We start from the raw sequence: 27,204 nt of genomic DNA, 5'->3' as shown, positions 1-27,204 counted from the left end.
AGTGTCAGTTCGTCTGCATGCGTCGGGGTAATTCTTTCTATTCTTTCTCCGTCAAAATAAACGGCCAAATACGGGAACTATCCGGTCAACACATGAGGGAAAAACAAATTGATCGGATCTTTTTCTGACCTTCCCCACCTACAAAGTTTAATTACAACAATCAAACGTGACAGAGCCTGGATTTGTATTCTGAACAGTCTAAACATGTTTTAAAAAGAAAAGTATGACAAAAGTGGCACCTGCTCAGTAAAACCACCAACAGGGTGAAAAATATCAAAATATTGTAGGCAGAGACGGGCTACAACTTCTGGATCCACTTTATATAAATCGTTTTATTGATTATCTTCTTATGAAAGATAGCTTTGACGTCACCTGTTGTGAGCAGCGCTCTGCTGTCTGAGGGTAGGCCCCGCCCACAACGCCGCGGCTGCTGCAGTGTTTTCTTTACTGTGGGAAACGGGTAATAATGGCTCTTTGATGGGAACAGGTTGCCGACCCCTGGTTTAGCGTGACGTCTGATTATATATGTATATATATAGCCATGCCCTGATGTGGGGCTGGGGGGTGCGTCAACATGGTCGGGACATAGAAGGGGGTGCGCGGCTAAATAAGTTTGGGAACCACTGCAAGGATTTCTACATAGTAAAATGAAGAGGCATTCACAAGAAACAACAAGAAAATGATTTAAAAAGATCATAACAGAAAAAATAAAAATGAAAATGAAAAAGATTTCTGAAAAAGACATAATTGAGAGGAAGAAGAGGATGAAGAGGAGGTGACCCTAGAGCCAGCCTTTTAAAGGAGACCGCAGAGTCCAGATTCCTGCCAGAGGGTTGGGTGAGAGAAGCAAGCTGAGCAAGAGAGTCTCTGACTTTATATCATTTACAAATATTGTAACAGCCCATGTAACCCTAAAACCTATATTATAGATGCCTACGCAGGCTTTGGCTTATTGCAGGGGAGGGGGTGTGTAACAACCCATGTCTGTAACCTGGTGCTTATTGACTTTGGTTGAACTTGTTAAATTGTTTATATGTGTGAAATACAGTCTGGAGGTTATTGTCCTTGTTTTTGTTGCTGATTTCTGTGACCTAAGAGAAAGGCCGCATCACGTTGAGTATTGTTTTATTGATCGTTTTGTCTGCCTGACTTCTATAAGAGGTGATTTAGGAGACACGCCCCTCCTGAGAGCGTTACTCCCTCACCTGTCTGGAGGACGCTGGAAGCAGGAGGAAGTGAGTTCGATCGGATGCTGCCAAGCGGTGTTATGGACTAAGGATTATCGCACCAACGACTAGGGAGAGTCAGCGGACTTATGTGACTTATCTGATGTGCTGGAGGAGTAAGGTGGGAGCGTGTGCTCTGGTGAACCGCCGAAGCAGCGGCCTGTCGGGTCCTCAGCGGTACCGTGAGTAAACAGCTGATCGACGCAGCGGTTGTTGCAGCTGCTGTAAACTGAATCTACAATGATAATCTTAGTTTGCTTCTTTTTTGCCGAGTGTATTATGGTCTGACGTACATTTTTCTTTTGGAATTTATCTGAACGGAACTGAATTTATCTGAACTGAACTGAATTTATCTGAACGGAACTGAATTTATCTGAACTGAACTGAATTTATCTGAACGGAACTGAATTTATCTGAACGGAACTGAATTTATCTGAACGTGACTCTCAGACCTTTCCATTAATTATTATATATGTTGTTGCAAAAGATCTGATTTAATACACCCCCGCTTTTGCCTTATGCTTATGTGATTATTTGGGTTTGTTTGTTTCAGTCCAGGTTAGGGTGATAAGCACTTCAAATTTTTTACATCCTTTGTGTTGTGAAGTGAGTGTGTGTTACAAGGGAAAGTTGTTAATAATTGTATTCATTTCTTATATGTCAGGAGAGAGACCTGGCTGGCACCCCGATTAAATCCCTTAGTTACACCTGCTTCCATCACATAAAAAATTGCCACCCCAGATGGGACCGTTAAAGGGTAAATATTAAATACACTGAAAATTACAAACCCAGTAATAACAAATAAATAGTTAGCATACAGAATAAAGAATAGACTGCAAATGGTTAGAAAGACTAAACAAATTAGGAAATTTGGAAATGGCAGCACAAGCTGGGTCAGAGAATCAAACTTGCCTGTCTGATGAGCCTCCTACATCATATTTCCTTTTGGATATGGAGCTGTTTGAGCTCCCAGGGCTGACCACTCCGTTAGAGGCCATCAGCCCTGTTCCTGTGAGCAGAAAGTTAGAAGAATGCACACAAACAGTGAATCGTTCCAGTTCACCTCCAGACCAGACCCAATACCAACTGGAAATAGGTGAAATAAAGATAGACATTGAAGAGTTATCCAAATGAATAACCTATCAAATGGAACAGTTGAAGGAAAAATTGACTGAGTCATTCATGGAGCAGCAAAAACAACTATTCAAGCATGTGGATACACGAGTTGAGTATTTAAGAACCCAGCTGGATGCTTCCCTTGGATGGAGGCTTAAAGATCAGTACACTGAAATTACCACGAAACTCATACCAGATATCATCCAACCAGTGAAAGAGGAGCTTTCCCTCTGTCTTAACACGTTGCACACCATGGCTGAAGAGCTCACCTCCACGCGGCTAAACCCCTCAATTGGACAGGCAGGTGTGCAGATCATGCCAGATGATTTAGGTGGGAGACCGCTGGGACATGCAGGTCACCCCAGACTGCAGTCGACAATAAGGAGCAGTAAACCAAATGAACTGCTTGACTCCCCTCGAAGCACTACCATCCAAGGAGAAACTAGGGGCAGGCTTGCGGGAAAGGCTCCCATTAAAGTACAGTTCCCAACATTTGGAAGAATCGATGACTCTTCTGACCCCCTTCAGTACCTGGAGAGATGTGAAGATTTTTTAGCCCTCAATCCACTCACTGATGAGGAGCTTATGGCCACTCTCCGTAGTGTGCTTCACGGTACTTCCAGGGACTGGTGGGATGTGGCCCGTCATAAAGTTCAAACGTGGACTGAATTCAACAAGCAGTTTCGTGCTGCGTTCCTATCTGAGGACTATGAGGAGAATTCAAGAAGAGATTGAAGGCATCAGAGACTTTGCTTACATGTATCAATCGCTATGCAAGCGATGGAAGCCCTCTATAATGGTAGGGGATGTTGTTAAGTTGATCCTAAAGAATATCAACCCCCAACTCGCCAGTCAACTGCGGAGCAGGGTCACCTCGGTGGATGAACTTGTTCGTCTGGGACAACTGGAGAAGGACCAACAAAACCAACTGCAATATGAACAGAGGAAATGTCTGTGGAAGGCAGTTCAGAAGCCTCCTTCCAACATAACTCCCGCACCTTCCACTACACAAACGACACCACGCCAACTGAACCCAGCAGCTTCCACCCAACCTCAGGTGTACTGCTGGCGCTGCAAAGGCCACCATGCACCTGCTTCATGCCCCCCAGTGGAGGGCTGATAAAAATAGGGCTCCAAACGTATCCAGTCCACAAACTTCTAGTAATCCCCAAAGGCAACTTCAAGGACCATTTCACTCGCTTTCCCCTCATACCCAACAAGGAGCCACTGCTTCTGTAAGTTATTTTCCTGCACCTGCTGGAACCAGCATGCCCTGTCAGCTAATGATGCCATTGAATGTTGGTGCGTGGTCAGGAACTGCCATCCTGGACACGGGCTCCTCGTACACCCTGATAAATGAGAATGTTTGGTCCACAGTAAGTGGTCCACAGGAGATACTCAAACCCTGGACCAGGGGACCTTTATATCTGGCAGACGGAGAAAGTCGGCAACCGCTAGGATGGAGTGAACTTAAACTGACTATACATTCTGCAACAGTGACATTACCTTGTGTGATCCTGCCTGGAAAAAGCCTTGCTTTCCCTGCAGTAGTTGGACTCGAATTCTTTTTTTTTTCAGGCTTACAGTTTGATGTCTCAGAAAACAGTTATTGGTTCAAAGCCAATAAGCATCAACGCTATCTATTTATAAGTGCATCTGCTGGGAAGCCCGGAAACCATTCTCAGCCACATGTTGCTTTCTTCTCCGCAATGACTCCGGCCCAATTAATATCTCCTCCTCACAACTACCTAGAAATGGCTGTACAAAATGCCCATGTAGACGACTTCGGAAAGAAACAACTGTTGTATCAACTACAAAATAACATACATATTTGTACCAATAGCTTGGGCTGTACTAACCTTCTCACCCACAAGATATTTCTCACTCACAATGTGCCCATCAAACAAAAGCCTTACCGTGTATCACCCTTCAAGTTGCAAGTTATTAAGGAGCATGTACAAGAAATGCTGGAGAAAGATATAATAGAACCATCCACTTCTCCTTATGCTTCTCCTGTAGTCCTGGTACCAAAAAAACTAGAGTCCAAACCACGATTCTGTGTTGATTACAGAAAACTAAATGCCATAACCCGTACTGATGCTTATCCCATCCCTAACATTCAGGAGATATTAGAATCACTTGTTGGGGCTGCCATATTCACCACGTTGGACCTGAACAGTGGCTACTGGCAGGTCCAAATGGAGGAAGAGAGTCATGAGAAAACAGCTTTCATCAATCCCCTCGGCTTGTATCAATTTAAGGTGATGCCATTTGGGCTAAAAAATGCACCTGCCACCTTCCAAAGGCTAATGGAGGTAGTTCTGGGGACTTGAGAGGAAAAAATTGTTTTGTCTATTTGGATTATATCATTGTTTATTCATCCACACCAGAGCAGCACAGATTTGACCTTCAAGCTGTCTTTGACAAACTGCAAATGGCGAATTTAACTGTGAACATGAAAAAGAGTCACTTCTTCCGTACCTCACTGAAATTCCTAGGACATGTAGTCTCCTCCTCTGGAGTGGAGGTAGAGGCAGAAAAAACCAAGGCTGTTCAGGATTCCCCAGTCCCACAGAACATAAAGGAGCTACAGCGGTTTCTTGGAATAGCTGGATGGTACCATCGCTTTGTGCCTGGATTTTCACAGTTAACTGAACCACTTCATGCTTTGAAACGGAGAGGAGCAAAGTACATCTGGACACCTCAATGCCAAGCAGCTTTTGAAACTCTTAAAAAATATCTAGTCTCTCCACGAATAGTTGGCCATCCAGACTTAACCTTCCTTTCATAGTATACACAGACGCCAGTGAAGTAGGTTTAGGGGCTGTGTTGACTCAACCAAAAGGACTCGGGACAGAACAGGTTCTTGCTTTTGCCAGCCGCACCCTTAATAAGGCAGAGAGCAATTACTCTACCACAGAACAAGAGTGTCTGGCTGTGGTGTGGGCTCTTGAGAAGTGGAGATATTACCTGGAAGGGAGGCGCTTCACGGTTGTTACGGATCATTCTTTCCTTGTTTGGGTCTTTAAGACCACCAAACCCAGCACCAGACTGATACGGTGGGCTCTTCGTCTACAAGAGTTCTCCTTCACGGTGGAATACCGTAAAGGCAGATATAATACCGTACCAGATGCTCTATCAAGAACTCCAGTGGACTTCAATCAAATACCTACGTGTGCGGCTGTGTTGGGCTCACTGAAGGACTCCTCACCGGAATTACATATAACAGACGAGGATATCTGGAAAGAACAACAGATGGATCCAGATGTTCAAAGCCTGTATGAAAAAATCATTGAAACAGGAGAAATCATTAAATGTCCCACCACCAGGTTCGCCACTATAGAGGATAAAGTGTACAAAGTGACCCAACTACCACATAAAACTATACATCAAATCTACGTCCCCTCACCTCTTCGTCAACAGCTGCTCCATCACTCCCATGACAATCCCTTCTCTGGCCATCTTGGACGATTTAAAACTTACAAGCGGTTACAATCCCTTGTGTATTGGCCCAGGATGAGCTTGGACGTAAGAAACTACGTTCACAGTTGTAAGATCTGCCAGCTTTATAAACCCAAGAACCGGAAACCCCGCGGAAAACTTCAACAGACTCTGGTCAGTGGCCCTTGGGAGATGTTGGGGGTGGACCTCATGGGGCCTTTTCCCCGGAGCACCTATGGAAATGTATACCTGATAGTCTTTGTCGACTACTATACTCGCTGGATAGCGTTATTCCCACTCCGTAAGGCCACAGCTCAGACTGTATCCCAAATTCTGATAAAGGAAATACTCACCCGTTGGGGTTCACCCACCTACATCCTTTCGGACCAAGGTCCACAGTTTGTTTCATCTGTCTTCGAGGAAACGTGCAAACGGTGGAATCTCCAGCAGAAGAGAACTTCACCATATCATCCCCAAATGAACTTAACAGAAAGAATAAACCGAAATTTAAAAGCCATGATTGCATCCTACGTAGAGGAAAAACACAAAACCTGGGATAAGTACTTATCAGAGTTCCGTTTTGCCCTCAACTCAGTAGTGCATGAGTCCTCAGGAGTAACCCCTGCTGAGCTCAGCCTAGGGCGCTCTTTAAAAGGACCCCTGGATAATGAGCTCCAACCCCACTTCAGTGATCCTGACTCGCCTGCGTATCCCACGGCCAGGCAACTGACAAAACTCAAACACCTGGTTTCTCAACACATGGAGAAGGCTCACCAAAAACAAAAGAGATATTATGACAAAGGAAGAAGAGAACCAGAGTTCAGGTCACAAGATCGAGTCTGGCTCCGCACTCATCCCAGTTCGAGAGCTGATCTGGCTTATTCTGCCAAGTTAGCCCCCCGTTGGAAAGGTCCCTACCGTATCACCCAGAAGTTAGGGCCTTTGAATTATGAAGTTGTCACGGAAGACACTGGGGGAGGACCTACGGGTAGTACATGCGACCCAGTTAAAACCTTGCTATCCTCTTGCAGAGGAAGTCGACCAGGCACAGCGAAGAAATCTCTTTCGGATATTTGAAGAGGCTAGCAGTGACGAAGACTTCCCAGGGTTTATGTAACCCTAAAACCTATATTATAGACGCCTACGCAGGCTTTGGCTTATTGCAGGGGAGGGGGTGTGTAACAACCCATGTCTGAAACCTGATGCCTATCGACTTTGGTTGAACTTGTTAAATTGATTATATGTGTGAAATACAGTCTGGAGGTTATTGTCTTTGTTTTTGTTGCTGATTTCTGTGACCTAAGAGAAAGGCCGCATCACGTTGAGTATTGTTTTATTGATCGTTTTGTCAGCCTGACTTCTATAAGAGGTGATTTAGGAGACACACCCCTCCCGAGAGCGTTACTCCCTCACCTGTCTGGAGGACGCTGGAAGCAGGAGGAAGTGAGTTCGATCGGACGCTGCCAAGCGGTGTTATGGACTAAGGATTATCGCACCAACGACTAGGGAGAGTCTAGCGGACTTATGTGACTTATTTGATGTGCTGGAGGAGTAAGCTTGGAGCGTGTGTTCTGGTGAACCGCCAAAGCAGCGGCCTGTCGGGTCCTCAGCGGTACCGTGAGTAAACAGCTGATTGACGCAGCGGTTGCTGCAGCTGCTGTATACTGAATCTACAACGATAATCTTAGTTGGTTTTTTTTTGCCGAGTGTATTATGGACGTACATCTTTCTTTTGGAATTTATCTGAACGGAACTGAATTTATCTGAACTAAACTGAATTTATCTGAACGTGACTCTCAGACCTTTCCATTAATTATTATATATGTTGTTGCAAAAGATCTGATTTAATACACCCCCGCTTTTGCCTTATGCTTATGTGATTATTTGGGTTTGTTTGTTTCAGTCCAGGTTAGGGTGATAAGCACTTCAAATTGTTTACATCCTTTGTGCTGTGAAGTGAGTGTGTGTTACAAGGGAAAGTTGTTAATAATTGTATTCATTTCTTATATGTCAGGAGAGAGACCTGGCTGGCACCCCGATTAAATCCCTTAGTTACACCTGCTTCCGTCACAATATGACTTTTATTATTATGGCTGTAAAAGTTATTACAATCATTTTATACCTTAAATAATTTCCAATTTTTAAATAATAAAGTTAAAATCATGAAAATTGCTTTTCTCATAAAATATTAATATAATAGTATGAAAGTATAATATTCCTATAAATGACAAAGAAAGTCTAAATGATCATTTCACCTCACAATGATGACCGTAACCGGTGAGCTGTGGGTTTGAACCCAGGCTTCACACACACACACACACACACACACACACACACACACACACACTGCCTGCTGGTTGGAGGTTGGAGCCCATCTCTAGGGGGTGAATGACTGTGCTGTAAAACATTACTATATATATATATATATATATATATATATATATATATATATATATAATGACCTTCAAAACTAATAATATCGGGTTGAGAAGTTGTTAAAATAATTATACCTAAACAACTTTCAACATTTTAAGAATTTAACTGAGAACCCTCATTATTACTTCCTGTCTAACAGTTACAACCTAAAATAACTTGATTTTAAAGTCTTAAAAAGGACATTGTACCCTATACGTATGGTTTTAAATGCCACAATATACCGACATAACCTTACAGTTATGGCTTCTAAAGTCATAATAATGGTTCACCATGTTGGTTTCCTGACTAGTTTCATGCAAACGTTTGAAGAACATCTCTGTGACAGAATCTTGCTGATGGTGGAAGAACCATGGCAGCTGGTCGGTTTGCTCTGACCAGAGTAATCCGGTTTCACTCACTGTGACCATTTTGTAAAATCCACCAAAAACTCGAACAGGAAACCACATCAATCGGCCTCTCTCCAAACAAAAATGTTTCTTTCTGTTTCTTCTTTAGAAAACATGATGCAGCCAGATTTCCAGATAAGTTTATTTACTTTCAAAAGAGGGCGTGGCCACTCAAGGGTGATGTAATTCTGGCAGCCTGCATCATTAGTGAATCCTCCCACTCTGTACATATTTGTTTGTCTGATTGGAGCAGAACCAGGCCAGGACCAGAATGACTCTAGTTCTGATAAACTCTGATAAATTCTGTCATCATCATTTCTATATTTGACTGTTTTTATACTGCATATTGTTGATTTTTTATTTCCATTACCATTAAGAAGAAAAACCAGCAGTCTCTGGATTAGCTTCCACTTCTACACTAATGGAGTTGTTAAAAGAGTAGTGTGTAAGAATCGTGAGAATGTTACAGTGGGGGAATCCCAGAAGAGTTTAATGTTTCAGTCATTTAGGAAGGAAGGTGCTACTGAAGCATGTTTCATACCCAGCTGGCTGCTGGATTCAGTTCTTCTCCTTCCAGAACAAAGTAAGGAGGGACATAACCACTGTTTGCCATCAGTGGGGGTGGGGGTGCCATGTCTCCTGCGAGCTAACGCTGCAGCACCCACTACTGGAATTTAACAACAACCTGAAAAAGCTCCAGAGCTGTTTAAAGTGATTGCAGGAACCACATTTTCCCACAGAATGTCATTTTTACTTCATTTCTACATAATGCACCTTTAAATGAAAACATGATTGTTTTGAATAATTATGGACAAAAGAGAATATATCCCCCACTTAGGAAACAAAAGTGGTTCTGCATCCCATCCTTCTGGTAATGACTGTCCTCAGCTGACATGGGATGAAGAAGAAGAAGAAAATATCATTTCTATAGCACCTCTCAAGATAAAAATCACGAGGCGCTTCACAAAAACAAAAAATGTAAAAATATAAAAAAGCATTTAGAAAATTGTTAAAAAATATATTTAAAATGAGCAAAAATAGACAATTGTGATTAAAAAAAATGTTAAGAAAGAGAGAGAGTGAATTGGAAAGTGGGAAATCAGTGAATCCTGAGGATGGTCCATGCCAAGGTTCTGGAGAGGAGATTCTGAAAGATTCAGGAAATTCAAAAGGATCTTACCCTTGATCCTGGAAGACTGCACTTTTATCCTTGTAATGATGTCTTTAGGCTGTGGCTGGCACTAAATGCACTGTGATTTATTATAGTGATTGTTCAGTAAAACTATGTTGATTTCATATTTCCTCATCAGTGATAGTTTGCTCTTATTGTATTGTTGTGTGTTGCTTTTCTGCAGGTCTAGAAGCAGACCCTTGTTAATCATTGTTTATTTTTGTGGACCCCCCCCCCCCCACCCCCCCACCACCACCACCACCACCTCTTCCTTTTGTCTCTTCCTTTCTCTTACACCTCCGTGTCTGGTCGACATTATAAAACATTCAAAAAAAAAATAAAGTTTTATGTATCTGGCGTGACATTAAAAGCAGAAGCTTTGATGCTCCACCTGAGAGTAAATCTGTAAGGCTTGTCACCAGCATTCAGACATTAATTCTGTTTGCTTCACAGCCAGACAGGACACGGGGGAAAAATTATGTCATAAGGTGTGTGTCTGTGTGTGCGCGCTTAATGATGCGAAAACTGAGAAAACTCCTTTCTGAGAAACAGAGAGGTTTACAGCTAAACACTATAAACATGTTTTTGAACTCTTAATTCCAAAACCATGACGCCATTTTTCAAAAGCTCACCTTTTTCCCTGAACCACACACACACCATCCCCCACTTCAACACACGAGTCAGGTTTGGTGATCTGATACTGCAAAACTCTAAACACAAACTCCTGCATGTTTCAGGGGTTGTACATGTTAGCAGTCAATCCTGTTAGCTGAAGTTTGTCACGCTGCCTTCCTCTCAGCCCTTGACATCCTCCCCCGGAGGAACCCACAATCATTCGGCCCAGTCAAACTCCACTACCCAGCATTCCCAGCGCCAGCCTTCCGGCTCACGTCACCCGCCACGTCTACATAAGGAAGTGCAGCGTAACACCAGATCACTCAGTCATCGATCCTAACCAGACTATGTTCCGAGTCCTCACCGAATCCTACCGGATTACTCTAACCAGTTCTGACCAGACCAGCCCAAGCTACTCACCCTGCCGACTCATAGTAAGTCAGCTTGTTTCCTTTTGGAGCCGCCGTGCTCACTAGCCTGTTACGGTTTGGCTCCTAGAGCAAACGCGTGTCTATCTGCCCGGCGTCAGTCACTCCGCGCTTGGGTCATAAACACACGCTACAATCCAAACTCTCGCTCCGGTCCCGCTCAGCTCAAGTTAGGCCTAACAGGATGACTGAGTCCAACATTGACCCAGCGGAGTTTGAGGCCCTGCGATCACAGGTGGCCCAGATGGGAGCTTCTCTGGGTCGCCTAGCTGATAAAGTGGAGTCCATCGCCACAGTGGTTCTCCAGCTTTCCGCTGCGCAGCAGCAGCAGCAAACCTCCAGAGAACGGGAGGAACCGATACTTAGCCTCCCGGAGAAGTGGGACGGATCGCACGGCTCCCCTGAAGGCATGTTAGCCACACTCGCCATGACCTTCGAGTGTCAGCCCCACCGCTATGCCACAGCCCGCTCCCGCGTGGCGCTGCTCACCTCCCTCCTCACCGGCCGAGCTCAGGAGTGGGCTGCAGCCCTGTATAATAAGAAGTCGGAGGCCTGCAACGATTATGATGTTTTTGTGGCCGAGCTAAGGAAGGCTTTTGTTCCCCCCAGCGGCGAGTTGTCAGCGGAGGCCCAACTCCTTCAGCTTCGACAGGGAAATTAGACTGTGGCCCAGTACACGTCTCGGTTCCGTACTACGGCTGCCAAACTGAGATGGGGGGAGGATGCGTTAAAGGCGGTCTACCTGGAGGGGCTCTCTCCGCGGATCCGAGACAGCATGATTGGAAGAGAGACCCCGGAGACCCTAGACGAGGCGGCCGACCTCGCTCTGCAGATGGACCTGCGTCTCTTTACCCGTCAATCCGCTGAACCGCCAGTTACAACGGCTTTGACGCCAGCTCGTCCTCATCCAACCAGTGTGTCCACTGACGAACCCATGCAGTTGGGACACCTGAACCCAGAGGAGAGAGAGAGAGACGCTACAGAGAGGGGTTTTGCGCCTATTGTGGTGCTCCGGGCCATCGACGTGCCACCTGTCCTCTCCGGCCGGGAAACGCAGACCCCAAGTAGGCAGTAGCAGAGGGGTCCTACTTGGAGTCACCGGCGCCCCCTCAACCCGCACCCTGCTCCCAGTCACCCTTCATCTTTCCTAGGGACCCGTCGAGCTGAAGGCGCTCCTGGATTCCGGAGCAGCAGACTGCTTCATGGATAAAGACCTCGCCTCTCGACTTCGGGTTCCCCTGTCATCCCTCCGCCAGACCATTCCCGTTACCTCCGTGGATGGAACCCCTATCAGACCCTATCCAATCTGTCAGGAGACGGTTGGTCTCCGCATGGACATTAACTCCCACTCCGAGACCCTCCGGACGGCTCCTATGTCCCCCCGATTCTGGGTCACTCCTGGTTCCTACGCCATAATCCCCAGATCTCCTGGTCGTCTGGCCAAGTGCTTACATGGGGTGCTGCCTGCCAGTCTCATCGACCTCCTCAACCCGATTCAGAGCCTGGCCACCCAGTCCCTGAGGATGTCGACAAGTCACAGTTCCCCTCCTGTTATCACGGCCTGGCTCAGGTTTTCTCAAAGAACCCCACCGCAGTCTTGCCTCCTCACCGCCCTTACGACCTGGAGATAAAACTCCTGCCCGGTTCTGTTCCACCTCGGGGTCGCTTGTACTCCCTGTCCCCAGCAGAGACTCAGGCCATGGATTCCTATATCACTGACGCCCTTCAACATGGGTTCATCCACCCTTCCACCTCGCCAGGAGCCGCGGGTTTCTTCTTTGTAAAAAAGAAGGAGGGGGGTCTTCGCCCATGCATCGACTTCCGGGGTTTAAACAAGATCACGGTCCGCGATCGCCACCCCTTGCCTCTAATGACAACCGCCCTGGATATAGTGTCCCAGTCCACCATTTTCACCAAGTTGGACCTACGCAGTGCGTACAATCTGGTCAGGATAAAGCAAGGCGACGAGTGGAAGACCGCCTTTATCACCCCGACAGGCCACTGGGAGTACCTTGTGATGCCTTTTGGCTTGTGCAACAGCCCCGCCGTTTTCCAACGCCTCATCACGGACGTCCTGAGAGACATGTTGGGCAGATGGGTTTTCGTCTACCTCGATGACATCTTGATTTACTCCCGAACCCTAGAGGAACATGTCACACACGTCCAAGCAGTCCTCTCCTGGCTGTTGGAAAACCGGCTGTACTGCAAGCTGGAGAAGTGTGCTTTTCATCAGGAGACCATTTCCTTCCTGGGGTTCATCGTCTCATCCCAGGGTTTCTCAATGGACCCCCAGAAAGTTCAGGCTGTGGCCCAATGGCCGATACCCACTTCCCTGAAGCAGCTGCAGAGCTTCCTGGGCTTTTCGAATTTCTACCGATGCTTCATACGCGGTTTCAGCTCCATCACGGCCCCTCTCACTGTCCTAACCAAAACATCCAACCAGACCCGCCCATTTCGTCTAACCCCTGAGGCCACACAGGCTTTCCACACCCTGGTCCATCAAAGTTAAGCTCAACTAGCAAACAGTTAACCATCTGGAAACACTGGGAGGCACAATTCACCACACACCAATCAGGAACTTTCACCACACACCAATCAGGAACTTTCACCACACACCAATCAGGAACTTTGATGGAGCTCATTCACGTTTGAAACAATGGATCCAAAGAGATGCAAAGGAAGTGGTGGAGGAGGTGAAATAGTTAGAAGAGGAGGTCTAGGACACCAGGGTGGAGGAGGAGGAGGAGGAGGAGGAGGTCCAGGACACCATAGTGGAGGCGGTGCAAGAGGAGGTGGAAGAGGAGAAGTAGGTTTAGGACACCAGGGTGGGGGAGGAGGAGGTGGTCTAGGACACCATGGTGGAGGAGGAAGTGGAAGAGGAGGAGGTGGTCTATGACACCAGGGTGGAAGAGCTGGAGGAGGAGAAGGAGGTCCAGGACAACAGGGTGGAGGAGGTGGAGGGGAAGAGCCAGGGCAAGGAGACAAGTGTCTCAGATGAAATTTGAGCCACTTTAGCTGACCGTGTCCTTGTCCATGGTATGACTATAAGGGAGGCGGGGCAACGAGTCCAGTTTCACTGTTGCCTCCATCATCAGACCCCCCCCCCCCCCCACCCCCCCCCCCCACCCCCCACACACACACACACACACGCACACAAATGTGGATGAGACTCTCCGACTCAAACCGAAGAAAGGATGCTGAGGTGGAATAATGCTGTGGTGTGTGTAGTGGACGCTGCATGAACAAAAGGCACCGCTGAGTTTACATCAGTTGTGTCTTTGATGTTCATCATGTGGACTTTTTGTGGGGAAGAACCAACAGGAACATAACGGCAGTTTTGCAAATATTGTTTTTAGTTTACTGCCCCAAAGTGTAGGGCTACTGTGTGTGTGTGTGTGTGTGTGTGTGTGTGTGTGTGTGTGTGTGTGTGTGTGTGTGTGTGTGTGTGTGTGTGTGTGTGTGTGTGTGTGTGTGTGTAAAGTTTGGTTTTTCAGCTGGAGTGAACGGCTTTGAGTCTAGAGCTTCATTTTGAAGGATGTTTGGGGAATTGGGTGAGACGTTATGGATTTGTGTTTACTGTCGGGAGAATATCAGAGCCACTCGAGCAATCGATTCAAACTGTAAAACTGGAAAGGAAAAAAAATCAGACTTGACCAGAAACTTTACAAAGAAAGACGACTTGAGTTAGAAGAATTTAGATACATTCTTTAGACTGAAACCAAAACCTGCACAGCACTAATCAGTCAGCAGGTTACATAACGAGTCAGTCAGATGGTGCTGTTTAAGGTGAACAGGAGGAGGAGGAGGACAATACAGGGGAGAGGAGTCATAATGATAATAATAATAATAATAATAATAATAATAATAATAATAATGCATTTAATTTATAGGCGCCTTTCAAAGCCCAAGGTCACCTCACAAAACATAAGACTTACACAAAAATAATAATAAGATCATTTAAACAATAGAATTACAAAGAATATACTATAAATTACAGAGTGGAGAGTTTGTGGACTAGAGAGTGTAAGTCTGGTTGAACAGGTGAGTTTTGAGTTTGGATTTGAATGAGAGGAGGGAGGGAGTTCCAGAGCCGAGGAGCAGAGTGACTGAAAGCTCTGTTTCCAGCGGTGGTGAGACGAGCAGGGGGAACCACGGGATGAACAGCAGAGGAAGACCTGAGGGAGCGGGATGGGACAGCAACATGGATGAGATCAGAGAGGTAAGGAGGGGCGAGAGTGGATACGTTTGTAGGTGAGAAGCAGGATTTTGAAGGAGATTCTGTGTTCAGAAAACTGCCAACAGTTTCTTCCTGTTAAAAGGGAGTTTTCCTCTCCATTGTCGCTGCATGCTTGCTTAGCATGAGGATTGCTGTGGAGCCATGACCTATCAGCTCGTAAACACAACCCTGGAATCAAAACGGAGTTTAGGGAATAGAAACAACATTAGAAGTCAGATCAGAATGTCACCTCGTAGCATCAATGGAGAGAAGCTGGGCTCTGGTTGCTGGGTGATCTCCTAACCTCTGGTTTAGGGTCACCATAACCCGTTGCCCCAGATGTTAAACATAAACTCAAATGATTTTTAATTAAAAGTGAAGCTTTTTCCAGACATGAACAGGGTTAGGGTTAAAGTTGGATGTAAACAAAGCCAGATACTTCTAGGCCTCGTGTCGGAGTTTGTGTTGGTCCAGAGTTCAAAAAGAACTTCTCCTGTGTCCAGTCCCAGAACCCTTCCTCTGCACTCTGGGTAATGGAAAAAATTGCATTGGAATTCCAGACTGCAGGCAAGTATGTGAACTTTGACCCTGATCTCTCTGCTGCTTAACCCTTTCAGGCTCAAAATAAGTTTTGATAAAAGGACAAACAACTAAGTCCTTCAGGGGAACTTCTGAGTTAAAAAATGCTCATGAAATACATATGTGGAGTAACCAGGTAGGTAGGTTTTAATGTTGCACATCTGCAACGCCTGCCTCCAGAGGGTTTAATTTACTCATCTGAAAATAGAAAAACCTGAACATAATCAGCTTCTCACGTTTCCTCGAGGGATCTGAGATCCAACCATGCAGAGATGAATGAAGACCTGCTTCACATGTGGTCTGAGCTGCAGCTGGACTCAGGATTCAGTCACCTACACCCGATGGGGGGGCACGGCTGCTTTCTTTTAGTCTATATAAATCAGGTGAGCCATCCTGCTTCATGCTAAAGTTTCAGTTATTGTTCTTCAAACATCAAAACTTCTCTAAACACAGAATTCCCTTTTCAAAGATGTAAATCTTTCATTTAACTGACAGTTTTGTTGCTGCAAACAAAACATCTGTACCAACACAAAGCTGCGCGCTAGGTCGAAATCTAATAACAATTACTGTTAGATTAGACTTTTCTAGGGTCCTACAACCCCCCAAGGCCCTTTACAACACATCAGTCACACTCTAGTGGTGATGAGCTACATCGTAGCCACAACTGGCCTGGAGCTCACTGCAAGAAGCAAGGCTGCACAGACACTACCAGTGTGCATGTCTGTGTGTGTGTGTGTGTGTGTGTGTGTGTGTGTGTGTGTGTGTGTGTGTGTGTGTGTGTGTGTGTGTGTGTGTGTGTGTGTGTGTGTGTGTGTGTGTGTGTGTGTGTGTGTGTGTGTGTGTGTGTGTGTGTGTGTGCTCTGTCTTCTCCATCCCCAGTGAGTCGTGGTAGATGGCTGCTTATACTGAGCCAGGATCCTCTGGAGGTTTCTTCCTGTTAAAAGGGAGTTTTCCTCTCCACTGTCACTGCATGCTTGCTTAGTATGAGGATTGCTGTAAAGACTCTGACACTAGTCAGTGACTCGATGCAGCCTGCTGGGGTTCCTTACATGGGGATGTTTATTTTGTAGAGTGCCTTGAGACTACGCTTGTTGAGATTTGGCACTAAATGAAATTAACTGAACTGAATCGAATAGGAATGCTGATTTAAATGATTTGGCATCATTGTTTTCCTGAGATGAGTCTTTTGGGCTCTGATGATGTGAAGCTGTTTGCTGTGATGTTCTATGTTCAAGAAGCTTAGCATCCTGAATATAAAACAAAAGAGGGCTGTATTAGCTGATAAAATGTCTGACTCTAATCATGGGAACAGAGGAGAAATCGTGTTTGTCCTGACACGCCAGCTCTGTTTTTGTGAAGGCAGCAGATTTCTCTTTTCTCTTGTTTCTTTTACAGAGATCAAAACACCAAGAAGTCTCTGGACATGTTAGATTATTCCTGCTAAATGTAAACCAGCATATGAGTGATGCGTGATCCTTGCCTGTTTTCCCACATGAATGCATGAAAAAGTCAGGTGGGTCTGTTTAAATCTGTTCCGAGTGGACCTGCTGGTCCAGGATCGGTAAAGCTGTCTGTGAGTGGACTTCTTCTTTAATCTCTGGCATATTTTTCTGCCTCCCCCTCTTGGTCCAAGTGGATCCCACTGTGAGGAACCCTACTTCTGAGTTCCCTCTGGGTGCTTTAAAATATTTCCTTATTACTAATTCAGCCTTCTTCACCAGTTAATTTGGAACATGGTCTGTTGGGAGAAAGGTCAATTATTTTTAAAAGCGGTCTGAAACGCGACCTAAATCCCATTTAGCTCAGCAGAAACAGACTGATAAAGCTGCTCCAACAGAACCTGTGGTGAAGAAACACCATCAGCAGCATGAAGGGCTTTAGGCTACACGTACGAGAAGAACCGGATCAGGAATGCAATCGGCTCCAGGTCTGATTGCTCACATTTTACTAACATCGTCACCAGGTTTGCGCTCACAGAACCTTTTTTATCACCTCCATCGTGTCATTTTGCTGTTTGACTTCATGGTTTTCATTTATTCTGCCCAGAAACTGGCACAGGTGGGTTTCTGGTGAAGGTACTAATGTAGATGTTCCATCTGGCTCCCAAGGCCAAAAGGGTTTTGTGGTGTTGGCCTATGACACCGGTGCGGAATACAACGATCGCTGCTGGCTGATCGTGAGGCATAAACAAGATCGTAATGTTCCAACAAACAAGTCAGATGTTCAGACTGTTGCTCCTTTATTGAGCTTAACAGTTTACAGCAGCTGAGGTCAGGTCATCAAAAAAAGAAATGATGACACTCAACAATCTGGCTCTGTACCATCTGGTTTCAGACATGCAGTTATTGAACCTATCCTTAAAAGCAAGTCTGGACGCATCTCAGCCTAAAAACTACAGACCCATTTCTGAATGACCCTTCATTTCTAAAATATTGGAAAAGGTTGTGGCAGGCCAGCTGATTACTTTTCTGGAACTACACAACAGTTTTGACAAATTCCAGTCTGGTTTTGGTAAAAAGCATTCAACAGAAACAGCTTTGCTTAAAGTTTCCAGTGACATCATGATGGCTGCAGACTACGGGGAGTTCACAGTGTTAGTATTGTTAGATCTTTCTGCAGATTCTGACACTGTTGATCACACCACCTTACTTAACAGACTTGGTGACTCGGTGGAGATCTCTGGAACTGTTCTAGACTGGTTTAGATTGTAACTTTCTAACAGAAGTTACAGTGTCTGTAGAAACCAAATCATGTCAGATTCTACCCATCTGTTCTGTGGGGTACCCCAAGGCTCTGTTTTGGGTCCACTGTTGTTTCTACTGTACACACACCCTCTTGGACAGATAATTGATTCTTTTCATAATGTCTCTTATCACCAATATGCAGATGACATTCAGGTGTACTGCTTCTTTAAGGATTCTGAGTTCTATAAACTGTCTGAATTACTAGAGTGTCTTATCAGCTATAACCAGCTGGCTAGAAGATAACTTCCTTCAGTTAAACTCTGAAAAGATGGAATGTCTGATCATTGCCCCTGAGAGCACAGTTCCCCTAATTAGTCTAAAACTTGGTAATTTTTCTTCTGCTGTCAAGACAAACTTGAGGAATTGTCATGAGACGGGGTGAGTACTCCTCTCAATATTCCACCTTTGAGCTGTGTGTTGCAGGAGAGGGAGGTTCCCAGCTGCACCTGGTTTGCAATCAGCGGGCCTGGCTACTTAAGGAGGATGAACACACCTCAATGCTGGATGATTACTACAGCTGGGTAGTTTCCAGCCTCCTAGTGTTACTTGGATTTTGTGCTCTCGTGTTTCTTGGACTTTGTGAACTTTTGGATTCTTGTGATTACCCACCTCTAGGTTTTTGGAACATCTCTGGATTCAGCAACTCCTCGGGATTACTCACCCATGCCCCATAGGACTTCTGGATGCAGCTCTGAACTGCTCTCCATTCCTCCTAACCGACCCGCTCTCCTGCTGTCCTCACGCTCCCTCTCCTGGACCCCTCACTTGGATACACCCCAGCTCTCAACCTGCCCTCCCTCATTCCTGTGCTTCCCCAACTCCCAGTCAGTCTTTTCTCTGCACCCACCGAGTTAAGACTTACCTCCCTGCTCTCCCCTCCTCAGACGCTGCGCTCGCGTTTCTCGATCCCCACTGGACTTACCAGTGTGCCTTCCGTTTACAATAAATATTTTTTTTACCATCATTCTGTGAACGGAAGGACAAAAGAGTCTGGCGATCATAGGAGATGGTAGCAGGGACACTACTGAAGAGGATTGCAGACAGGAGCAAGGTGGAAAAGAGGAGGTTAGTGGAGAAAAGTTTGAAAAAGTGGCCGATGACTGCGGCTGTCATGGTCTGAGTCTGCGTCTCCCCTCATGTTTCTCCTTGTGTTCTCCATCCCTCTCTAGGTTCTCCTTTTGTGTCTCCTAGCGCCCTCTTGTGTCCTTGTCTGTGTCTTCCTCATGTGTCTCCTGGTGTTCCCCATTTGCCCCCAGATCTTCAGCCCTCTAGGTTTCCCTCCACAGGCATCCCTCTCCCATGTCCTGTGCTCCCTTGGCCCCCTTTTAGTCATGCCGCTGTAGTTTTTCTTTCTGTAGAGTTTTCCTTTAGCTTCAGCTTCCCCCTTAGAATATTAGTTATGGTTGTGTGATGTTTATTTGACATGGACACAGCAATTACATCGGACGAACCAGATGCATTGTTTAGTGTGTTAGCACACGTGCTAATTTGCAACAGTTGTCCATAGAACCTTTCTAAAAAGTAGACTACATTTAAATAAAATACAAAGAGATCAACAATAAATCAAACAGAAAACAGATTAAAATTGCAAACAATTTTAAATAAAAAAGAATGCTGCCCTTCTTGTCTTTAGGTTTCATTCTTAGGTCATGTTAGTTTCTTCCAGGGGCGGCGTTAGGCCCGGCTACTTGGGCTGAAGCCCCGGATCTTTCATGATAAGCCCCGGATCTAAATCGCGGAAGTAACATGCAGTACCAAAGTCACACAGAGAGGGCGCAGCTGGCAGTAGTTTGTAAAGTCCCATTTAGTCGTCACACACACAGGTGTGTGGTGAAATTTATTCTCCGATTTTGACCCATCCCCTGAGTTGCAGACACGCCGCGCTCGGGAACTATTTGGTGGTTTAACCCCCCAATCCAACCCCAATCCAATGCTGAGTGTCAAGCAGGGAGGCATTGGGTCCCATTTTTCTCAAAATCTTTGGTATGAACCGACCAGGAGTCGAACCCCTGATCTCCCGATCTCAGGGCAGACACTCTACCACTAGGCTACTTAGTCAGTATACAGTTTACCTGAGACTGAAGAGAAGCCCTTCAGCAGCTGGCTTCTGCAGTCTGTCTGAAACGCATGAGTGAAGATGGACATAAGGACGTTTTTTAGACCAAAAGTACGGCGACAGAACCCCAGCTCTGATGAGACTGGTGTTGACTCAGGTTTGTGAGTCTTATTTGAAAATATTTGTTGTGCTGCTGGTTTGCCTAAAGTTAGCTTACTATCAGGTAAAGTTGTTGGAGAAAGAAAGGGAATATTCACTATCATCTCACACTAAACACTAACAGGAACAATACTCTGCCCTGAATATGCTGAATATGTAGCTTCAGATTAAACATTATGTGGTACAAGACAAATATATATGATGTTGACTAGTGCGTGTCACGTGTGTGCGCGCATGCGTGTGTGTGCGCGCGCGTGTGTGCGCGCGCGTGTGTGTTAAGCCCCGGATCTTCTTCAGTCCTAAATCCGCCCCTGGTTTCTTCCCTGATTAGTAATTGAGTTCACCTGCGCTCTCTCCCCACACACCTGCAGTTCATCTCCCTCTCATCCTCCCCAGTGTATATAACCCTGTCTGTGTTTCAGTGTGTTTGTCGGTCCATTGTTTCTGTCATACTCGTTCTCCTTTGCTCTCCAGTGTTTCTAGTGTCTCTAGCCTCTCTAGCCTCTAGTGTTTTCATTTGGATTTGTGGTTTTTGGATCCCTGCCTTTTGGATTATTCCCTAAAGAAAGGATTTTATTTTCATCTACCTCCTGCCTGGTTCATCTGGTTCTCTGCATTTTGGGTCCTAAACTTCCTCCTACACCATCCCGTGACAGCAGCTAAGCCGAGCACAGGCGCCATCTTGTTACAGATATATAAACATATAAATCCTTTGTGAGTGGATCTCTGTGGAAGGAAAAGCTCCGGTGCTCCTGTTTCAGGAACCAGAAGTTAGCTGGAGGAGAGGGGAGCAGAAAAGGACAATATTTAGAGTCTTCGTTGTATTCACTGATAATCTGACATCTCACCTCTGATCAGCTGGTTTCTCAGCTGGAGGTCCACCCTGCTAGCTGCAAAACAGCAGGAGACAGACATTTTTTTCATGTCCCCCTCAAAAACCACTCTCTGAATATTTACTGTTTACTGCCCCTGCTGCGGTTTGCAGCTGGGATGAGAATCAGCTTCTCTAAATATGAAACCATGGTCTTGATTTGGAGAAGGGTAGAATGCCTTCTCCAGGTCAGGTACGAGGTCAAGTGGAAGTGTTTAAGTATCTTGGAGTCTTGTTCACGAGTGAGGGATAGACGGATTGGTGCTGCGTCTGCAGCGATGTAAGCGTACCGGTTTGTCATGGTGAAGAGAGAGCTGAGTCGGAAGGTGAAGCTCTCGATTTACATTCCTTCCCCTCTCTGGTGAGGTTTTCTGGGCATGTCCAGCTGGGAGGAGACCCAATGGAAGACCAAGGACACGCTGGAGGGACTATGTCTCACAGCTAGACAGGGAACACCTTGGGATTCCCACGGAGGAGCTGGTCCACGTAGCTGGGGAGAGGGAAGTCTGGGCCTCCCTGTTTAGGCTGCTGCCCCCGCGACCCTGGATAAGCAAAGGAAAATGGATGGATAAGTAAATAAATTAGGTATTATATTTAAATAAGCAGGTATATTTTAAAAAAGAGCATAGAATGTGTCGTCCTGCAGTAACACAGTGAATATTTCTATGAGGAAATGAAAGACTAAAGTCACAGGATAAACACCATAAATGCCTTCACTAATTGAAACGTGTTGATGGCGTGCTAACCCTTTATTGTTATGCTCTAAAGCTCTTTGATCTTTCTGCCAAGTTTCTGTTTCATCTATTCTCAGCAAACCAGATGTTAGAAACAAAGAAACAGGGTCAACAAAACGTTTCATCTCAGGGGAACTCCAGTAGATTCTAACGAAGGTAGTTGGACTCATGTGGCTCCTTTAAGACATTAACTCCTCATCTGATGAGCTTCATCACTTCTAGCAGGGAATGTGGAGAGTGGAGTGAAAAGCTGTATTTCACATATCAACATTTGCATTGTGGGTCTCTACTGCCTCTATAAACACTCCAGACATGAGCAACAACTGTTCGTCTGTTAGATTTTGGTTTCAGGACTTAAATGTGACATCGCCATCAGGGCAATTAGCACAGAACCCCTCAACCCCAACCACTGCCACCTGTTGACCTGTTAGTAGAAATGCAGGAGCTCTACTCCAAGACCTTCCTGGATATCTGAGCTCCTCATCTCAGGAGACACCCCATGCTCCACCCCAGACTACACAGAAAAAGCCCAAACCAAGCAAGTGACCCTCTCAAACCAAGGCACTACAGGTGCACTTGTGAAAATGTCATAAGTGACTCTCTGCTTAAGCTGCTGCCCCCACAACCCCGGAAAAGCAGAGGAAAATGGATAAATTAGATTTTATATAGCAGGTAAAAAAATATATTTTTCATTTTCATATTGAATGCTTCATCTGGCAATGACACACAGTGATTGGCTCATCCCTTTAGTTATGCTGCTGCAAGCTCAGACTGCAGGAGGACATACTGGTTTATACCGGCTCATCCCTTTAGTTATGCTGCTGCAGGCTCAGACTGACCACAGCTCCTCCCACTCGGTTGGTTTTCTCTCCGTTTATATTTTCGGATTCTGCCATTTACGTTTTTCTTTCTGACCTTTAAATGATGACGTGTCCTAAACAAACTTATTTTAAAACGTTTCTCTTTTTACCGTTTTTAGGTGCCATGAGAAGCCAGGAAGTCTCTTCACATCACCGTCTCCTCTCTACCTGGTTGTTAAAAGACTTCAAGCTAAAATTCTCCAGCAATCGGAGGATTGTCCCACCAGAGAATGCTGCTGTTGTGTCCTTGGGCAAGACACTTCACCTGCTTGCCTGCTGGTCGGAGAGACCGGTGGCACCTCATCTCTGGCAGTGTGCCCCAGTGAAGCTGTGGCTACCATGTAGCTCATCACCCTCAGTGTGTGAGGAGGGAAATGACTGTGTAACGTTCCTTGGGGGGCTCAAGGACTCTAGAAGGTGTTATATCACATACAGGAAATTACCATTAAATATACCATTAAAAATACAGACCATTTACCATTTCAGTCATTTGGTCATTCTGTTCAGAGTTTTAGTTTTCTGATCTGGAATCAGGTTAAATATTTTAACGGTGTAAATAAATCGCTGATATTTAGATGTGAGCGAAACCGATAGCCACGGAGTGAGAGAGCAGGTGGGACCTGACATTTACATAAATGCCACATAAATCAGATATTCTGCATTAAAACAATAAAGCCTCCGACACCCACCGGCTTATTGCTTATTGCTGCTGTTAACCTCTTTGTGGCCACTAGGTGGCAGTACAGGATACATTATATTCCTCTTCTTGTTTTGGTTTGAAAAACTTCCTTCTCTGGGACATCTGTAACCTTTGGCTCTATGAAGTCAAACGATCTAAAATCATTTTGCTGTAGAAGGTTATTTGTTTTCTAGAAACTGATGTTTATTCTTCACTTTTTTAATAAAACTTCAATCATTTTCAAAACAAACTTTATAGCAACTCAGAGTAGAAGTTATTTTATTTTATTGTGACTCTTCTGTGATTTGAAGAAACAAGAAAAATCAAAAGCACCAAAGATGAATCGTGCACAAACAGCTCATGGGCAGAGAGCTGAACAGCAGACAGCTGCAGGACGGAAGTTCAGAAACCAGGAAAACCAAACTAAACCTGATGCTGAAGAAATAATAATACACACGGTGCAAGATGTTCACTGAAGGAACAAAACAAAAGAATCTGTTCATGAACATCCCGAGGTTAAAGGAACAAACTGCTGCAGGACGTGACTCCTGGATAATTCAGAAGTTGCTCCAGTGGCTGAAACTTGGGTTGATGAAGCATCATGTGGCTATTTTACCAAAGTTGGAGCTCCATCAGTTCTCACAACATCTGGCAACAGCTTCAGCTTCTAACACATGAAATTTAAGTAAATATGTGTAAAAGTGACAGAATGTTCGTGGATTTTTGTTTAACCTCTAAGGTCTCGTTCAGATAAGATCTTTTTTTAATTAACCCTTTAAATCTACAATTTTAGAACTGAACTATTTATTGTCCAATGTTGCTGTAACAGCTTTTTAATAATATATTTTATGTGATTATATGATAACTTGGCAGTAATAAAGAAATAAAACTCTTGTGGTCTGCAGATCCACCACCAAGAGGCAGCAGACGCGTATAGGACTGGACAAGGCAGGTTCCTGATGAAGGTACTAATCTTGATGGTCCTTCTGGAGGTGTCAAGGCCAGCAGTTTCGTGAGAGTTTATGCTGATAATCTAGAAGGACCTAATTAGAAGTTGTTAATTCTTCTGAACCTCTGTGAACCAGAACAGAAGGGAGTGATTTTTATTTTTTCGGTTTCTGACCGTCATCTAATCGATAAACATTTCCCCGTATCCACACCTGAATGTGCCGTCATTCCCTGAGGTGAAAAGCAATTTCAGCGAGTCACACCCCACTCCCCTCTGACTGAAGCCATGTCTCACTCCAGCGGACTCCCACACACGTGTGTGTCTCACATGGACAGATAGAGGTGGTGACTGTGCAGCTTTGGGTGTGAACCAAGCCCCCACAATGCCGCTCTAAAAATGGTTCCATCCCGGAAGTAAGAAAAATTGCAGTTCCACCCTCATCCGCTGGGGGCTGGTACCAGAAGCGAGCAAATCCTCATTGACTCCCATGTTAAAAATGCCATTTTCACAGCAGAAATAAACATGTTTACAGCCTGGTTCAAAAAATGGTTTTTTGTCTAAATTATCTAGTTTATACTCATGACAACTCTGAGGGGGGTGAATTTTTTTCTCACTCTTCTGTTTAAGTGTATTGAAAGCCTAAAATTCTGTATAATTAATGAGCATCCGACACACGTGACCGCCGCCTCAGACCCACGTGACCACAGAGCTAGCTCAGTGGAAAGGCCTCAGTACAGCCTCGGTCTCTCCTGGAAACTGTGTCGGGATTTTGAGTCTCTGTGCTTGTGAATTCTGTTTTGGATAATATTGGTGCAATTGTTGGACAAAATGACTTGCTGTGGTATTAATTGCACTAATAGAGCGTCCAAGGAGTCTCCACTACATTTTTTTCGGTAAGTTAAAATCTATATTTGTATTTTATGTCACTGCTGCCTTTAAACTAGCTGAGTTTACCGAAGTAGCCAGCTAACTATCAGTTTAACATGTAGCATGTACTGTTTAACCATGAAATTTAAATGTAAAATACGGTAAAATAATTAATAGGGCATATTTAAATGGGTAATAGGGTAAAACCCAGTGCATTTAAGATAAAAATGGGTTGAAATATGACGGGGCGCGCCGCTTGGGGGGACACTTCTGTGCTCTATTCTTTCATCCGGTAATCCCCAGCGGTCAGGCCGGGCAGGCTGATCGATGCGGCGCCTCGCTGCTGCGGGCTGACCGCTCGTGGAGCTCGGAGACAGATCTGACCGGAGAAATACTGCAGCTCGTTGAGAAGTCTATAGGGCATACAGCGTTTCCCTTAAATCCCACTGCCACGCCGACAAGATCCCAAGTTTCTTTGTTTTTGTTGGCGCTGTTTACCGAAGAAGCAGCGGGAATACCAGCAACTTTCATCAGACTCGTAAAGTTAGTTTTTGCAGGGGACCCCCTGTATTTTACTGCTACCTCCTGCAGTCTTCCCCTATTAAAATTTAAAATGTGTAACTTCATGTATTGGGATGAATGACTAATATTCATGTTAACTAAAACGTTAGGTATTTAGGGGGAAAAAACAAAATAATAAACATTATACAGATGTCAAATAAATCAAACTGTAATTAAACTTTATATTTTCAAAGTCTCGATTCTGGATAAAATCCAACAACATATGCTTTATAAATAAACACTATGCATGGCTTTTACACACACACACACACACACACACGTTACATTGTGATTTCTTAGTAAATATTCTATTTGGCGAGAGATAAACTTTATTGTATTTATCCTAGTGAATCTATAATTAAACGGGTAAACTAGCAGTAGTACATCCAACATCAAAGAAAGTAAAATGTTATTATCAGGAGAGGGAGAATGATTAAGTGGTTAGCAGCAGTGTGCTAGACGATGGCCCCCTCCATGAGACCACCACAGCTCAGCAGAACATCGTTGTAGCTTCTTCTGGGGAGAAAAACACTTACAGAAAAAAAAAGTTAACAGCTGAAATAGCAGGAAATAATACAGTTAAAGAGCAGATTGTAGAAGAAAGAAACCCCTGGGTTAAACTGGTCTGTCTACTGCATAATGCTGAACTCTAACATGTGTCCTCAGGGAAGGACCTGATTGGTGTCCAGAACCTGTTGAAGAAGCACCAGGCTCTGCAGGCTGAGATCACAGGTCATGAACCTCGCATCAAGGCTGTCACCCAGAAAGGAGAGACCATAATGGAGGAAGGTAGAGCAGGTCTGGTCCTGACATGTTTCTGAGGTTTCTGCAGGTTCTGGCTCACTTTGTTTGGGTCCAGGTCACTTCGCTGGTTCAGAACCCTCGGCCCGTCAGAACATTCTTATCCACCACGTTCTAACACCAGACCTGTTAACCCGACAGCAACAAGTGGCTCCAACTGACGATGAGACCGGGAAGGAGCTGGTTCTGGCTCTGTACGACTACCAGGAGAAGAGTCCTCGAGAGGTCACCATGAAGAAGGGCGACATCCTCACGCTGCTCAACAGCACCAACAAGGTTCGTGTGCCCTTCACAGCCGAGGAACGACCT

The 27,204-nt window shown here is 45.1% G+C and overlaps 1 protein-coding gene across 5 annotated transcripts in view; it reads left to right on the top strand.

The window, feature by feature from the left end:
- LOC139062058 (spectrin alpha chain, non-erythrocytic 1-like) overlaps window positions 1-27,204 on the top strand; it is a 610,856-nt gene that overhangs the window by 582,608 nt on the left and 1,044 nt on the right. For 2 of the 5 annotated variants that reach the window (XM_070542259.1, XM_070542258.1), the window contains exons 1-2: window positions 26,661-26,883; window positions 26,954-27,171. In XM_070542259.1, coding sequence (XP_070398360.1) covers window positions 26,874-26,883; window positions 26,954-27,171 — 228 coding nt within the window. In that variant the 5' untranslated portion in view covers window positions 26,661-26,873. Of the gene's footprint in view, window positions 1-25,396; window positions 25,560-26,645; window positions 26,884-26,953; window positions 27,172-27,204 lie in introns of those variants that run through there. The other 3 variants (XM_070542256.1, XM_070542255.1, XM_070542257.1) reach the window with 3 other exon arrangements.

This window comes from Nothobranchius furzeri, chromosome 12, assembly GCF_043380555.1.
Source record: "Nothobranchius furzeri strain GRZ-AD chromosome 12, NfurGRZ-RIMD1, whole genome shotgun sequence".
NCBI lineage: Eukaryota > Metazoa > Chordata > Actinopteri > Cyprinodontiformes > Nothobranchiidae > Nothobranchius > Nothobranchius furzeri.
Note: the sequence above shows the minus strand (reverse complement) of the source record. Positions and strands in the feature narration are given on the sequence as shown.